Below are 17,507 nucleotides of genomic sequence, written 5' to 3'. Positions count from 1 at the left end.
TTCTTCTCAGAGCTGTTTCTCTGCTGATTTCTGGGGAGACCGTACTGGATGTCAAAATGGGTGCTTTGTTCAGTGTTCCCAGCTCCCCCTTCTCCTTGGCCGTCTCCGAGGGTGGCTCCTGCCTGGGCCTTCCAGAGCGATCCTGGTGCAGAATCCTTCAGTGGCCTTGTTTGTCAGAGAACTTGTTCCGATCACTGGAGCCCTCTCTGCCTGCTTGCCGGGACTGCTGAGAAATTAAATGTCCCCAGGAGCAGCTCTTAAATCTGTGACGGATGGGGGTGCGGGTGTAAGTACCCCAGGTCCCTCCCCGCTGAGGCGGAATAACTTGGAGGTTTGTATTCACACTCTTTCCTGGAGTAGCAGGAGCAAGTAAGAAAGTAAGCCCCAGCTTGATGACACAACCCTCACTGGTTTCCTTCCTTTCTGCCTCTTACTTCCCATTCCCCTTCCGGTGTTTCCCGGGATCATCTCCCAAAGCAAGTCCTTGCACTTCAGTCCTCGTCTCAGTTTCTGCTTCGGAAGGAATCCGGATCGGAAACCTTCCTCTCTTTCTTCAGAAAGTCCCCTTAGTGGGGTGTGGGCTGGACGTCCTGCTTAGGACGAATCCACAAATTCATCAGCTGGGCCACTGTCCCCCTAACTTCTCTCAGTGCTCTGTGCCTCTACGCTTAAGTCCCCTCTGTGGCCCCAAAACTTTCATCTGTTGGAGCAGCTCCTCACGGGGCCCTGCAGAATGGAGCAGCCCATCCTCAGCCAGCAGGGAACTGGCAGCACAAGGAGACGCACAGAATGTCGGGCTGTTTCTCTGTCATACCCAGGCCACCTGCTACCTTGGTAATGGTAATTCAATCAAGATTGAATGAGGAGACCTTTAGCTTCAGTGGGGTACCTGGGCAGTCTCGGCAGGATTACCTGCATCCTCGGTCTCCACTCGTGCAACATGATGCCCTTAACATTTCCAGTGCTTCTAGGAAATGATTTTTCAGCTCCACAATTCATTGTAATGAGTCAAATCTCTTTTCTCTGAAAAACTGCACCTTTTCTTTACCTTCCTCAGTGCCCAGAAGACAGGAGGAAAGTACATCCTGTATCCAAATGATATTGTCTTCCCCGCCCCACCTCTCTGAAGTGATTCTCTAAGTGGATGTGACTTGAGAAGACTGACTTAATGGGTTACCTCTGATGAGGGAGGAGGGAGGAGGAACTGTGGTTTGCTTTGAGAGTTAGACCTGCGCATGGGAGGACACTGAATCCTCTCCCCTGGCCAGGGATGGGGGGTGGGACACACAGTGGGATGGGACACAGTGTCAGAGTCAGAACCGGCATGGAGGGGTGTAGCGGCAGTGCGTCTTGGGGTTCCCAGAGAGGTAGGGACCCCACTACTCTACAAGGAAGGTGTCAGCCTTACACCTTCTAAGTTGTTAAACTGCTTGGAGCCTTGATTTTCTCAGCCACAAAATGGGTTATGATGAGAATCAAATGGCATAGCATCCATAGGCTTCTAGAATGGTGCCTGGAGCATCTTATGCACTCCACAAAGATAAATTTCTGTTCCTTACACCCAGCACAGGTGAGTCTCTAGTCTCACGGCCTAATTCCAGTAAAAACTTTTGGTCTTTCCCAAGACATTGAATAGCCAAGGCACCCCCTGTGCTAAATAACTGAACATCAAATGGTCTGTACATTGAAACCTGAGTGTGCATCAGAATCTCCTGGAGGACTTGTTAAAATACAGATTGCTGGGCTCCACCCCAGAGTTTCGGATTCAGTGGGTCTGGGCTGGGACTCCAGTATCTGCATTTCTAACAGGTTCCCAGATGTCATTGATGCTATTGGCCAAGGAACTATATTTTGAAAACCACTGGTCTAGAATTACAATAAAACTGAATTTACACATTTGTATTGATTTCTTACAATACACCAGGTGCCTTCATATCTAACTGCTTTTCATCCTTGCAACAAGTCTGCAAAGGTGGAGAGGATTTTGGTGTTGTCATTGGGTAAACTGAGGCTCGGGAAGGTACATCATCCACTCCGGGTGATAGAGTTAGTGACACACCTCAGGTCTGCTTTCAGAGCCTTCCCAAGCCCTCCCTCTCGCGTGCCGAAGGCAATGATTGGCTGCCAGTCTTGGGTCTGCAGGTGGGGTGAGGGGTCAGCTATGAGGCGAGGAAGAATTTGAGCCCAGGATCCAGGCACACTATGCCAGCCTTGTGTAGAGGAAAGAACCTGGGTCCCAAGCCAGGTTACCGAAAATCAACTGTATGGCTAAAAGCAAGGGACCGGCTCCTTTCTGGTTCTCAGCCTTTCAGACACAAATACGAATTCATATATTGAACAGATAATTATTGAGCACTTACTATGTGCCATACACTATAGAGGAGTTCAGTAAATAGGGTGCCCGTTCTTAAATAGGGCGTGAAGGAGAGCCATGGGTTAGTCAGATCGTCGCAGAAATAAAACTGCTCTAAGAGCTCTGAAGACAAGTACAGGGAGCTGTTAGAGCCTGGGGTGGAGAGATCATAGAAGGCTTCCTGAGGGAGGAAGACTGAGCTGAAGAATGAGATGTTGCCAGCCTTATGGGGTTGAGGGCGTTCCTTTCATGTGCAAAGGCCCTGTGGTCAGAGCAGACATGATGCATTTGAGCAACAGAAAGAAGGGCACGGTTTTCAGTCATATGTGGGGAGGGGGGCATGAGACTGGACTTGGGAAATAGGCCCCAAACCAGATCGTGCAAGGCATTGTGGGGTCTGGTCAGGCTTTGTTCTCTGTCAGTGACGTCTTGCAACTGATTCATACCAGCTTGCAAGAGATGATGGTTAAATTTTTCAGGAATTTTGTGAGCCAGTTGATACCACGTTGGTAGCTTGAAATCAGTCATGGTGGGAGTATTTATATCACAGAAATCAGATGTTACAGATCAGGGCATTTCTTCCTCCAGAGAGCTCTTTGTTAAACTTTTACAACCTACCACTGGGCTTTGTTCGAAAACTACAAGGAACAGATTGATTCTAGAGGGGCAATGTTTCTGTTCCCCTTGAGTTGTGTTCCAGGGAGCTCTTTGGATCTCCGTGTCTTTGCAGTTATGCCTTCTCTCTACCAGTGGCCACTGGTTCTCTCCTCCTCCGTGCAAGCCAGTGCTGGCCCACCTCCTACCTCAGCTGAGAGCCGGGTGAAGCCAGGCTCCTGCACCTCCTCTTACCTCACCGTTGAGGAGTTTGTTTCTCCTCTGTGTGACTTCTTCACTCGTCTTGAATATCAAACAAGGAGTATCAGATTAGCTGTTTCTCAAGCTTGCAAAATGTAGATAGAGCATAATGAACTTTCTGGGCTGCTTGTAGATTACTTTGTATAAACTCCTTTACATCGCCCACTGCCCCATCTTTCTCCATGTGCATGTGGATAAACACAATTTTTTTTATCCTTCTAATTATATAAAGTTAGAAGGAGAAGGGGACACAGAATAATATTAGCGTCTCCCAGAAGGAATAAATAAACCATGAAGGCAGTGCTACTCCTTGCAATGCCTTTCTGGTGGACCTGTAGCTGAATTCTGCCCTTTCATGAATATACACAGTAACTCTTTGCCTCTGTAGAAAGATGGATTTACATTTTGTACAGAAGGGCAGATGGGAAGCACTAAGTTTCTAACCGTCTCCGCCATCAGCTCACTGCCTGCCTCACATCCAGCCCAGAATCACCATTTATTAAGCACCTGCTGCGTACCAGGCACTGTGCTCACACTTTTTTTAAGAGCAGTTTTAGTTTCAGAAAAATTGAGCGGAATGTCCAGAGAGTTCCTGTTTACTCCTACCTCCCATCCCCCTTCAGTTTCCCCTGTTATTAACATGTCGCATCAGTGTGATAAGTTTGTTACAATTGGTGAACCAATATTGATCCTTTTTTTTATAAGATAGTATCTCATTTTTTTATTGAAGTTTAGTTGATGTACAGTATTATATGTTACAAGTGTACAATATAATGATTCACAGTTTTTAAAGGTTATACTCCATTTATGGTTATTATAAAATATTGGTTATTTTCCCTGTGTTGTACATTATATCCTTGTAGCTTATTTTATACATGACAGTTTGTACCGCTTAATCCCTTACCCCTATAATGACCCTCCCCTTTCCCTTTCCCCACTGATAACCACTAGTTTGTTCTCTGTGTCTGTGAGTCTGCTTCCTTTTTGTTATAATCACTAGTTTGTTGTATTTTTTAGATTCCACGTATAAGTGATATCATACAGTATTTGTCTTTCTCTGTCTGACTTATTTCACTTAGCATAATACCTTCCAGGTCCATCTATGTTGTTGCAAATGGCAAAATTTCATTCTTTTTTATGGCTGAGTAATATTCCATCACATATATATACACCACATCACCTTTTTTTTTTTTTTTTAGTGTTTGGTTTTTTTTTTTCCTCAACATTTTTATTGTAGTATAATTGCTTTACAATGGTGTGTTACTTTCTGCTTTATAACAAAGTGAATCAGTTACACATATACATATATCCCCATATGTCTTCCCTCTTGCATCTCCCTTCCTCCCACCCTCCCTATCCCACCCTTCTAGCTGGTCACAAAGCACCGAGCTGATCTCCCTGTGCTTTGCGATCCATTATTACTAGCTAAAGTCCATAGTCTACCTTCGAGTCCACTCTGTGTTGTGCAGTTCTGTAGGATTTAAAAAATGTACAGTGGCACAATTACAGTATTATACAGAAGTTTCACTGCCCTAAAGGTTCCCTGTGCTCTACCTAGTCATCCCTCCCCCCAAGTCCCTGGCAATCACGGATCTTCTTACTGCCTCCATAGTTTTGCCTTCTCCAAAATGTCATAGAGTTGGAATCATACACTATGAAGCCTTTCAGGCTGGGTTTTTTCACTTAGCAGTATGCGTTTATGTTTCCTCCATGTCCTTTCCTGGTTTGAGAACTCATTTCTTTATATTACCAAAGCCATGGATGTACCATGACTTGTTTGCCCATTCACCTATTGAAGGACATCTTGGTTTTTCTTAAGTTTTGGCAATTATGAGTAAACCTGCTATAAACATTCATGTGCAGGTTTTTGTGTGGATGTAAGTTTCAGCTCATTTGGGTGAATATCAGACAGTAATTGCTGGATCATATGATAAGAGTGTGTTTAGTTTTGGAAGAAATTTCCAAACTGGCTTCCAAAGTGGCTCTACCATTTTGCTTTCCCATCAGCAATAAGTGAGAATTCCTGTTGCTCTGCATCCTCGCCAGCATTTGGTGTTGTCAGGGTTCTGGATTTTGGCCATTCTGGTAGGTGAGTAGAGGTATCTTTTTGTTGTTTTAATTTGCAGTTCCTAATGACGTATGATACTGAACATCTTTTCATATGCTTATTTGCCATCCATATATCTTTTTTCGTGAGGTGTCCATTCAGATCATTTGCCCATTTTTTAATTGGGTTGTTTACTTATTGAGTTTTAAGAGGTCTTTGTATGCTGTGGATCCAACTCCTTTATCGGGTAGTCTTTTTCAAACGTTTTCTCCCAATCTGTGGCTCATCTTTTCATTCTCTTAACGTCCTCACACTTTTCATGCCTGCATTTTCTCATTTAATCCTCCCAACATTCTGTGAGCTATATAGTATTGAGCCATATAGCATTTTCCTAAGAAAACCAAGGCTTAGAGAGATCAACTGACTTGCTAAGTGATGAAGCTAAGATCTGAACCCAGATCTGACCCAGAGCTTCAGACCTCCCATCACCACGTCTGCTGTCCTACTTGCCACAGGTTAGCCCATGTGGGAATAAATCTTGATCATTTTGTACTAAAGTACCCTTTCACGGTCTCAGAAGGTAGTCTCTATTTGGATGCTCTGCAGAGCCCGGCATGGTGACTTGCATCTAAGTACCTGAATAGGGCATAGAAAGCCCTCTTCAATCTAACCCCCACCTACCTCCTCTGCCTCTTCTCCCACTGCTAATTGCCTCCCATTCCATGTTCACAAGACAAGAAACTGTTTGCAGGTTGCCAGTATGCTTGCTTTTCCAGGACCTCTGCTCTCTTGCTGTTCTCTCTGACAGAAAGACCCTTCCTCATTGTCCATTGGTCAAGCCTTACTTTCAATTCCTCATTCACATATCACTTCGCAAAGCCCTCTAGTCCCCACTTTCTAGACCTTGAAATTTCACTTCTCTGTACAGTCTATCTACCCCACTACATTGACAAACTCCCTGAGCACTTGGAAAATACTTTCCAAGTCCCTTCAACAAGCCTGTGTGTAGTAGATGCTCAGTGAATTTGTTCTTAATAAATGAATAAAGGTGATATTGACAAACGCCATCATCTAGTGGTTAGAGGCACCTCTCATCTTTAAGAATATTTAACTAAAAGAAATAAGTTTGTTTCTTTTCTTTTTCTTGTTAATCATATTTGCTTTCAGACTTTCAATTTTGTTTTATATTAATGAAAATTCCCTTTCAACGTTTTACACCAGAATATCTGTTTCCAGTGCTTTAGACTTCAAGGGCAGGCATAATTCAATAAATAAAGGAGATTTTTTGAATCGATGAGTCATTAGTGAGACCAATGAGTGAAAACACATTACACATTTTTCACTTTTTTGAGCCTTACAGTTTTGGTAACCGCTGGTAACAAGGCTTAACAGTCTGAGCTCAGAGTCAGCTGCTGGGTCTTGTCTGAACCCCTGCTGGGTGGATGTGCCCCAGGACGTCCCACTGCAGGAGCTGGGGACCAGACACTTGCACAGACTGCAGTACCTGCGAGATGCTAGAAGTCCAGGGACAGCACATCGTGTGAACAGAGCAGGGATTCAGGGTCAGACAGTCCCTAAGATAGAATCCCAGCCACTTGTAGGCTGTGTAATGTTGGAAACTTGCTTAATCTCTCTGAGCCCCAGTTTCTTCATCTGTGAAATGGGAAGAATAAAAATACTACATCATTAGTATAATAATCTGTGGAGCAATTTGGAGGAATAAATGATTGAGTGAGATAATGTATGTGAAGCCTCTGGTATCTACCATCAACTCCATAAAGATTAGCTTCAAACTCCTTCCCCACTTCACACCCCACTCCGCCACCCACTGAAAGGGATCACTTAGACCTCCCCCCCACTCCCTCTGGTTGATTCCACGGAAACTCTTCCCCATGATGAGTAAGAAACATGGCATCCAGTGTAGCTCAGTATCTAGCACAGTGCCTGCCGTATGGCAGATGCTCACTTAACTATTTTTGAATTGGTTAATTAGTTAATGAATGAATGGATGTGGGGTGGTGTCCTGTCCAGCCCTGGCCTGCTTGTCCATGCTTGGTCCCATTCCTTGCCTTCTCCTGCTCAACTTTCCATCATAGGGATCTGACCCTTGCAGGTTGCATTTCTCAGCCTCTCTTGTCAGCTGGCTGCTGTTTGGCCAATGATGTGCACTGGTGGGAGATTGGAAGGTGGGAGAAAGGAAGAAGCCGGGGCATTTCTCCCTCTCTGTCCCAATCAGAGGCACCTTCTTGAACAGTGAGGGAGTCTCCTCCTTTTCTCCAGCTCCCACCGGAGAGGCCCACTGCAGCTCCAGCTTCCACAGGTGGCCCCCACCCCTGGGCTCTGGTGCCCTGGCTTCCTCCCTCTGTCCCACCGACCCTGGGGAGGCAGTGTCTCCTTGTTGATGTTTATCTCTGAGTTACTTCTCCCTCCTCCCTTTAGCCTCTCAACCCTTCCATCACGCAGGTAACCACTTCTCTGTCATTAATTCCCTCTGCTGTGTACCCTCGAAGTAATTTCTACTATCCTGCTTAGACCCCTCTGGGGAATCAGGAGTGTCTGAGCTCAGAGTTAAGAGAACCCCACTCTTCCAAGCTCCACCATCCACTGGCCATGTGGCCAGTCAATCCTTGGGAGCCTCAGTTTCCTCATTTGTAACAAAGGTTATCAGCATCCATCTTACTTCTCTCCCAGGGTCACTGTGAGAGTCCAGTGAGATAATCCATTCATATACTCACCAAGTACTTACTGAGTACCTGTCACAGGTGCATGCGGAGGATGGAACAAGGAGCAAAACACCTAATGTCCCTGTTCATGGGGGTTCCAGTTAGTAGTAACAGGTGGCCTTGTAAAGTGCCAAGTTCTGGAAAAAGCTAATGGGATTTGGTGACCCGACTGCCTTGATCCCCAGAAACCCTTGGGGGTGCCCAGAGTTCTCCATTCCACTTATGGGGAGCCCTAGCCCTGACCTAGAGTAAGGTGGCCTGGCCAGTGGATGCAGCAACACGCGGTGATACGTGCATAGTGACGGGGACAGAAAGCTGAGCCCCTCCCCCCTACAGACCCAACCCAGGTGTTCTGTTTGCGTGTCCTCTAGCATATCGGAGCTCACTTTAATTGACTGTAAAGGATTAGCCTGATTCTTCTGCTGTAATGGGTTTTTCTTTTAATCATTTTAATTTGGTGTTATTTGAAGTAAGCGTGCCATTGACTAAAGCCTGCAAATCTTGTTTGTGCCTAGATCGTTTTTGAAATGGTATTCTCTGTAACACAATTTTTAGTTATTGATGACCTCTTTTAATCTAATGATTTAGTCGGCTTCACTTGAATGATAACATTGATAACAATATGTGGCCGACGGTCTATTTGCAGCAATATTCCAAGAGGCAAAAGGCAAGCGTTTGTGCACTTGTGGAAAATAGGTAAATGTGCCAGTTTTAAGCAAGCATGAAAATGGGGCATATTAATTTGGATCTAACATTTCTCGCTTCCTGAGTGTCTTCATATGGTCTTTCCTGTGTTGTCCTCTGGAGAAGGCATTTCCATCCCCATTTTAATGACAAAATCACTGAGATTTAAAGAAGCAGGTCACTCTCCCCGGTAGGTAATGACAAAACCAGAATCAGAAGGGCAGGTGGAAAAAAAGAGAAGAAGCACATACAGGCCCTTTTTTAAGGCACAGTAATCTCCCTAAGCCTCAATTTCCTCATCCGTAAATGGGGATAATAGCTGAGGGTGATGCTAGGGGTTAAATGAGAGCGTGGCTGTCAGTAGCATGGTGCCTGGCACAGAATGATTGATAAATGGTGGCTCTAAAGCAGGGCAGAGCTCACCCGAAGGCTTCTCATCACCCATCCCCTTGTCTTCTGCTCTCTCTCTGCAGATGACCATTCTCGAGTGAGGCTGCTGGTGCTGGATGGAGACCCACACTCCGACTACATCAACGCCAACTACATTGATGTGAGGCTCTCCATGGGGCTGGGCAGCTGGGCTCCGGGGTTGGCTACAGTAGGCTCAAGATCTGTGGCTGTGCCCCCAGCCGCTCCCCCAGACAGTGGCCCTCCTAGAACAGGTCCAGAGGGTCTGGCTCCTCCCTGTAACTAGTGTAACCCAAGCTGATTAGCCATGTAAAGCTCCATCCACTTTCAGGCTGGCTGGAGTAACCTGCTCTGTGGGAACCCAGGATTGCCCGTCTTGTTCATTCACCCATTAATTCTTTTGTATGTATGTCCGTTTACCCATTCATTCATTTATTTGAAGGTACAGCCATTTATGCAACAAAAATTTCAGAATACCTACTGTATGTTGGATGCTATAGGAACCGTAAAGCTAAAAATGCCGTGGTCTCTACCCTCTAAAACCTTAGCAGGAAAATAAGCTGTGCACATCAATAATTCCAGGGCAAACTAGAAAGTGGTGAGTGTCATGAGTTCAGATAAAATGCTACAGGGATTCAGAGGTGGGAGGGAAAAAGTCACTCTTCTATCAGGAATGCGAAGTGTGATGTGAACCAAAACTTCAAGCACAGGTAGAATTTAAAATCAAAGAGGGGGAAGATGGGCCTCTGCCAAAGAAAAGCACAAGCTGAGATGTAGCAGAGGGTAAGTAGCAGCTCAGTTCGAGGGGAGCAGAGACTCTATAATGGGAATAGTGGAAAATAAGGTTGGAGCTGGATCACTGATGCTTTGTGATCAAACGTAGGAAGTCAGACTTTATTTTGTAGGCAAGAGAAGGCTGTGGAAAGTTTTTGATCAAGGAGGCGACCGGTTCAGAGCTGAGCTTTGGCATGACTTATCTATTACCCAGGGTAAGATCGATGAGAGGGAAGAGGGCCTGGGAATAAGACCCCCAATTAGGAAAGGGGGCTGCTTCAGTGTTCCAGAGAATATGGAGGAAGGAACTAAATACAAGGGGAGCCAAGATGGGCATACACGGAAGTAAGAGAGTTTGTAAAAGGGAAGCATGGTCCCTGGGACCAGAGAGACATCCCAGAATGACCGATGCAAGCCAGGCTTCTGAGGACCTCAGCTAGGAGTCCAAGAACCTTGACGAAAGGCTCAGAGATCCACCTTGGTGCCTCTGACTCCCAAGTGTTTTTATAGAAAAGCTATAAGGCACTGTGGCATGCTTTTGAATTCCCCATTGTGTATTGAGCCTTGTGTTAGGCATTTGCCTGTTTGCCCTCAGATCTATTTCTTGTCCTTCCCTGTTCTGCTTTGGGTTGCTGGTATGCGTGTGTGTCTGTGTGCGTGCGCATGTTTGTGTGTGCATTGTGTGCCTGTGCATATGTGCAGGTGTGTGCATGTGCGTATATGCATGTGTGTGTGCATGTGCACGTTTGTGTGTTTGCATGTTTGTGCGTGTGTGTGCACTGTGTGTTTTTATGTGCATGTGCGTGTGTGCATGTGCGTCTGTGTGTGTGTGCATGTGTGTTTGCGTGTGTGCGGTGTGTGTATGTGCATGTGTGCATGTGCGTCTTTGTGTGTGGTGTGTGTATGTGCATGTGTGCATGTGCGTCTTTGTGTGTGTGTGTGTGTGCAGGGAGGAGAGCGAGCTGACCCTTTAAGGAAGGTGCGATGGGAGATTGGCAGGTGATGGGATGGGAGAAGCCATCGTATTTATCTGCCTCTCTTGTTTCCTGGGATGGCAGCTCCAGCAGTGGCTGCATCCCATCTGTGGCTCCATCAAGCAGGACCACCAGAGTGATCCAGCCTTGACAAGGTGGCCCCAGCTCCTGGGCTCTGGTGACTTCTCTGTCTCCCGTTATCTGCTGGTTCTAGGGGTGACCACATCCTCTTGCCATTACTGATCTCTGGGTGGCCTCACTGTTCCGTTTTGCAACTTAGCTCCTCCATCACCTGTATAACCAGCTCCCTGTACTGAATTCCCTCTGTCTGAAACACCTGGAATGGTTCTCCGCCTGGACTCTGGTTAACAAGAAAATTCACAAGGAGATGGCCAGTTCTGAGCAGCCTGTCTCCAACATGGAGAAAGCACTCAGCATTCACCCATCATGCCTTCAGCCTTTCCCTCATGCATCTAGTATTCATTTCTCACACACAGCAGATCCTCCACTGTGTGCCAGAAACACAGACCTTAAAAGGGACTCAAGTCTGGTGAGGGAGTCAGATAAGAAAAGAGACCCTCGAAGAGCAGGGGCCATGGGAACGTAAAGGAAAATCAAAGCCTCAAGGTGGGAGTGGCGTGATCAGTGAAGCCTTCCTGGAGGAGGTGACACAGTGCTGCTTTAGCCAATGAGTGAGAGTCAGCCGATGGTAGTCAGGCAAGAAGGACCGATGGTGGCTTAAGAATTATTGATCACCTCTAGTGTACCAACATTGCCTTAACTAGTATCACAACTCATAAAGTAAATGCCATTACTACCCATTTCCAGATGAGTGAACTGGGGCTCTCAAGGTTACCAAACTTCTCCAGGATGTGAGGGAGGGGACAGCAGGAGTCTGCATCGGTGCCTCCCCACCCATGCCCTGCTGGCTTTAATAACGACGGTAATGCAATGACAACAGCCCAGGGCTCTAAATGAGTCACTCTTGGGCCCTGTGAGGGGTGGTTTTAAATGAATCTGTTTATTGAGACCTCCCACTAGCCCTCCAGGATAGGTGACCACCCCCATTTTCCAGATAGGGAGGCTGAGGTTTAAAGAGATTGCACAGCTTGGGTGTGGGCATCTGCTCCGTGGCAGAAGCAGGCTGGAAACCAGACCCGAATGACTCCCAGAGCAGGGCTGTTGGTCCTGTCCCTCCTCACCCACTCGAAAGACACCACCTTGCACGCAGCACACAGTGGGGACTCGGGCAGCGCATGCGGAACCAAACTGAGTTGGTTCCTTCCATTTCTCCTCGACTTTGACTCTGGCTGAGTGGATGGGGCAGCCCTGACAGCCATGCCCACGAGGGGTCTGCTGGCCCAAGTTGCCATATCTGGCATTCATTGCCTGAGTGCTAACCTCCGGCAAAAGGCATTTTCCTGGATAGACAATCCAAAGTTGAGGGAGGATGTGACTGCGGTCAGAGCCAAGATGCACTTTGGTATTTTATAGGCAACAAAGGAAATTGTTTTAAATGCAAGTGCATCTCTGCAACACCAGTACTAATAACAAGCACCCATTTCTACCAGGTTCTTATCATCACAATGCATTCTGAGAGCCTTTAAGGATAAGAGGCCAGGGGTGGAGGTTAAGAGGCTTGCTCAAGGTCACACAGCTAGAATCCAGTTCTCTGCCCACCTTCTCCCTCTCTCTAGGAAGTAGATTGTGCAGACAGGCCAAAGTCTCTGCTAGATGCTGTCTTACTAAGTGATACTGGACTCTGTGCTGTGATTAGAGTCAAGGGCTCACGAGACCAGAGTCGTGACATGAATTCAGTCCTTATAGAGGCCACATTGAATCCAGGCCTTTCTGCTCACTAGCTTTATGATCTTAGGCAAATTATTTACCCATTTTGATGTCTGTAAAATGGGATGATGCCAACCCGTAAGAATGTGACAACTGATGTGAAGTGTCTATCTGTCAGGGTCCCATTGGGAGACAGAGGGTCACTCAAAGGGAATTTAATAACAGTAGGAACAGGATTAAAGGAAACTAAGGGGGGAGGCAAAGTGGCAGGAGTTCAGTATCCCCAGGCTAGAACCAACAGGAAGCTCTCAAGCTGCTGAGAGCAGGGAGAGTAGCTGTAAGCAGGGGGCTGCCTGATTGGAGCTGTAGCCTTTGATGGAAAGTCAAGGCCAAGCCATGGTGACCTGATAGGGAGAGACCCAAAAGAACCTACACCCCAACCTCCCAATGGCCTCTGAGCTCCTGCTTCTGCTCCGCATTGACCAAACCCAACTAGCAGCTGGAGGGCATGGAAGCCCGTGGTGTCCTCCATACAGGTCAACCTCCCAGGGCACGAGCAGAGCAGGGAAGGGAATAGAGAGTCAATGGAGGGACAGAGGAGACACCAAGCATGAGCTCCTTTTAGCACAGCGTGAGCAGTATGGGGTGGAGGGGAGGGGGATCACATCAGTTGTGACCCCCTGTACACTCCAGCAAAGTCAAAATTCCCAGGGTCTCTGTGGGGATTCCTGGCAGACACACCCTAGGTAGCTGTCTAGGGCTCACCCCTTGGCCCTGGTTTCCACCCAGCCAAAATCCTCCCTGCACTCCAGAGGGCTAACTGCCCACGCTAGAATCATTTATCCACAATTCAATCTTGACGATTCATTAAAACAACTCCATTTGGATAATGAGCTAGATGGGGCCAGCCCTGTAGGCCTCCAGAGGCCGTGGTTCTCCTCCTGTCTGAACCATACCTCCGGCACATTTGTTTGCACACCCGAGAATGTATTGGCCACTTGAATCTGTTATAAATTACCAGTCTGGAAATAAATATCGTCTCTGGGTCCCCAGTAAGTAACAGATGCATGGTCGCGGAGTGAGATAAACGCATGTTGGATGCAAACCTCTTTCCCATTGCTCACAGGCAGCTGGAGGCAGGCCCAGTACCGGTTTGCAGTCCATGTGCGTGCTGTGTAGGTGGGACTTAAGTGAACTCAAAGTTCTTTTAAGGTTAGGAAGTTTTCTGTACCAGCTCTTGGGACATCCCCAGAGCAGCCCCAAGTGAGCAGTACGTTTCCTCTCATCTCCATTGCTGAAGAGTCAGGTGGTTAGAATGCTTTCTCTTGGGGACTGCGTGGGTTCCTGGAGGCCAGAGAGGGTCTCTTGACTCGGATGCCACGTGTGGACAGGAACGCAGCATGCATGCGTTCATTCTGTATGCATTTATCAGGGCTGACTGCCCAGGCAGACTTCTCCATGCTGGGGACACAGCCATGAGCAAGCCCATTACAGCCCTGCCCTGCTGGAGCTCTCATTCGACTGGGAACACAGATGATAAGCATGTAAATAAACAAAGACTTTGGTGGTGAGTGCCCTGAAGAGAAGTCAACCAGAGAAAGCCAAAAGAACCAAGGATGTCAGGGTGGGCAGGTAAGGGCTGTCTGTGGAGGTGACTGCCGTCCCAGCAGAAGCCTGGATGGAAGGGGAGAGCAAACCACTCGGTTATGTGGGGACAGGCGCAGCAGGCATGGGTAGGGGCCAGTGCTAAGGCTTATAGGTGGAAACATGATGGGTGCTTCTGAAGAAGAGCAAGACAGCCAGTGAGCCGTGGGGAGGGTGGTAGGAAAACTGAGAATATTGCTGAAGGGATGAAATGGGAATAACAGGGATGTTGAGACGCCCAAACTAGGCTTAAGGGGCCAGTTCAACTGCCATGACCTCAGAGAACACTCCTCTGGCCTCCTGGCACATCTTCCTCTTGGTGGCCCTTATCCCAGTTTGTTGATGTCTACAAGCTGCTCAGAATCTGAGCCCACATCCATCAGGTCCACTTTTGTACTTCCAGTGCCTTGTACAGAGTAGTAGATGCTCAGTTAATACCTGTCAATTGAATATTGAAGGACTGAGTGAGCAAACGAATGAACAAAATAGTGAAACCAAGTCGTCTGACTCCCACAGTTGAAATGTGAATTTCTTGCTCAGAATTTCATCCCATTGACGTTGAAGTGTGTTAGAATCTTCCAAATCCCATGCATTTTGTCTTTTGCCTTTTGTCTGCCAATTAAGGCCTTAAGGGAATGCCCCAACCTCACCTCAGAGACATATTCATGCATGTATGCCACCGACCAGTCTCTGCTGAAAACTATACCCTGTCCCATGGCCCAGAAGGAGAAAATATTAAAAAAAAAAAAAAAAACTTGTTGCAACATACATTGTAAGGGTGTTAACTGGGCATCTACCAAGCCCTGCAGGGCTTAGGAGGAAGGAGGGCTCATTTGAAGTGCAGTGTGGGAAGCTGGGGCAAAGGGTACATGGAAGGGTCCGGAGAGGGACAACTGGAAATGAGGCTGGAGATGAGGATGGAGACAGGGGATTAGTCCCAAGCTAAGGCATTTGGACATCATTGTACAGGCAACGGGGAGCCACTGCAGGCTTTTAAGTGGGGAAACAGCATAATCAGATGTATGCTGGGGAGTTCATTCTGGCAGGAAGCAGATGGACTCTGGGACTGGACTGGAGGCAGGGAGGCCAGCATGAGCCTATTGTCTTGGCCCAGATCAGGGAGGATGAAGGCTGTAAGAAGGAATGACGTGGGGATGACAGAAGAGGATGGACTTGAGAAACTGCATCTTTCCACACTGTAGGGTACTACTTTCTATTTCCAAGCCTACTCAAGAAGACTCCCATAGTCTAATTCTTCCTGTGAGCCTGGGAATCACTGTCCATCTTAACTCAAAGGAACAGAGAGCTCTTTGTGCCTCTCATCTTCCTTCCTACCTCTCATGGCTCGGAGAAGGGCTCAGTTACTACATTTATAGGCAGAGCAGGAAAGCAAAGGGGAGGGAAGGGCTTCCCATCTCAGGATCTCCGTGATGGCCAAAACAGACTTTTTAATCGTGATAGGCACTCAATGAATGCTTTCCAGATACACAACAAAATAATAATGATAGCAAAGACATATATGTTAAATCCTAGACTAGTGCCTGATACATAATAACTGTCATATATTAACTCACAACCCTAACAGCAGGGCTGTAATATAAATGCTGTTATCCCCATTTAACAGCAGAAATTAATTGAGGCACAAGGAGGTTAAGTAACCTGCCCCAGACCACACAGCCTAAAAGGGACAGAGCCAGGATTCACACCCAGGCAGTTTAAATTCAGAGTCCGTGCATAAAGCTACCATGCCACGTTGCCGTTCTTATTTTTTTAATTTATTTTGTTGAAACGTCGTTGGTTTACAATGTTGTGTTAACTGCACAGCACAATGATTCAGTTGTATATCTACATTCTTTGTCAGATTCTTTCCCATTATGGTTTATCACAGGATATTGAATATAGTTCCCTGTGCTCTACACTAGGACCTTGTTGTTTCTATGTATACTAGTTTGCATCTGGTAATCCCAAACTCCCAATCCATCCCTCCCCAGCCCCTCTCCCCCTTGGCAACCACAAGTCTGTCCTCTATGTCTGTGAGTCTGTTTCTGTTTCATAAATAAGTTCATTTGTGTCATATTTTAGATTCCACATACAAGTGATATCATATGGTATTTGTCTTTCTCTTTCTGACTTACTTCACTCAGTATGATAATCTCTAGGTCCATCCATGTCACTGCAAATGGCATTATTTCATTCTTTTTATGGCCAAGTAGTATTCCATTGTATATATGTACCACATCTTCTTTATCCATTCATCTGTCAATGGACATTTAGGTTGTTTCCATGTCTTGGCTATTGTGAATAGTGCTGCTATGAACATAGGGGTGCATGTATCTCTTGGAATTATAATTTTGTCCAGATACATGCCCAAGAGTGGGATTGCTGGATCATATGGCAACTCTAGTTTGTTTGAGGAACCTCCATACTGTTTTCCACAGCGGCTGCACCAATTTACATTCCCACTAACAGTGTAGGAGGGTTCCCTCTTGTCCACACCCTCGCCAGCATGTTATTTGGAGACTTTTGAATGATGGCCATTCTGACCAGCGTGAGGTGGTACCCCACTGTGGTTTTGATGTGCATTTCTCTAATATATGCTGCTTTTCTGGTTGGTCTCTCAACAGCTTGTTTATTGGGCATTTGCTCTGAGATTCACACGGTGCTAGGCTCCACAGAAAATTTTTTAAAACTTAGGAGGCAGTGTGTGTCCTCAAGAAGCTGACAACCCACCCCACTAAGAAGACAGGGCCACTCAAACAAAGAGTTTAGGTGGGGCTGTTGATTCCTGGTGGTTAATCCAACAGCTGTGGCCATGACACTGGCCTTGGGTTGTTATTGACAGTCAACCCAGGTGTTACTAGAGTATGCCAGGTAATTCTTACAAAGTACCTACTAAATAGTTATGGAGCAAGTGGAGGTCTGAGGTAGAGAGATGTACAGGGAACTTAGAAATGAATCTTTGGATCAGAAAGTAGATCCAGAACTTCTGAGACACCATCATGTCTGTTTCTCCACGAACCATGCAGATGACTTTTCTATTTGATTTCCTAAAGAAGAGGGTCTTGAGGCAGCTTATCCTCCTCAGCAGAACACAAAGACTCACCAGCAACGTTTAAGACAAATGTTCATCAGACTTTCGGGTTTGTTTTCTCCTGAGATTGTTAACTGGAAAAGAAAGCGGAGTGTCAGAACTTTCCAACACCCTCTCCACCAACAGCCTCCATAATTGGCATATATATATTTTTTTGATTTATCCT

General features: G+C 46.5%; 1 protein-coding gene across 1 annotated transcript in view; it reads left to right on the top strand.

Moving 5' to 3' along the window:
- The window catches only part of LOC111184164 (protein tyrosine phosphatase receptor type T), a 185,837-nt gene that overhangs the window by 147,530 nt on the left and 20,800 nt on the right, over positions 1-17,507 (top strand). Inside the window, exon 6 of the mRNA XM_089895437.1 lies at positions 9,136-9,212. Coding sequence (XP_089751563.1) covers positions 9,136-9,212 — 77 coding nt within the window. The remainder of the gene's footprint in view (positions 1-9,135; positions 9,213-17,507) is intronic.

Source organism: Delphinapterus leucas, chromosome 15 (genome assembly GCF_059928025.1).
Source record: "Delphinapterus leucas isolate spDelLeu-1000000601 "Yukka" chromosome 15, BTC_Dleu_Yukka2, whole genome shotgun sequence".
Lineage (NCBI taxonomy): Eukaryota > Metazoa > Chordata > Mammalia > Artiodactyla > Monodontidae > Delphinapterus > Delphinapterus leucas.
This window is presented reverse-complemented; position numbering and strand designations above follow the sequence as displayed.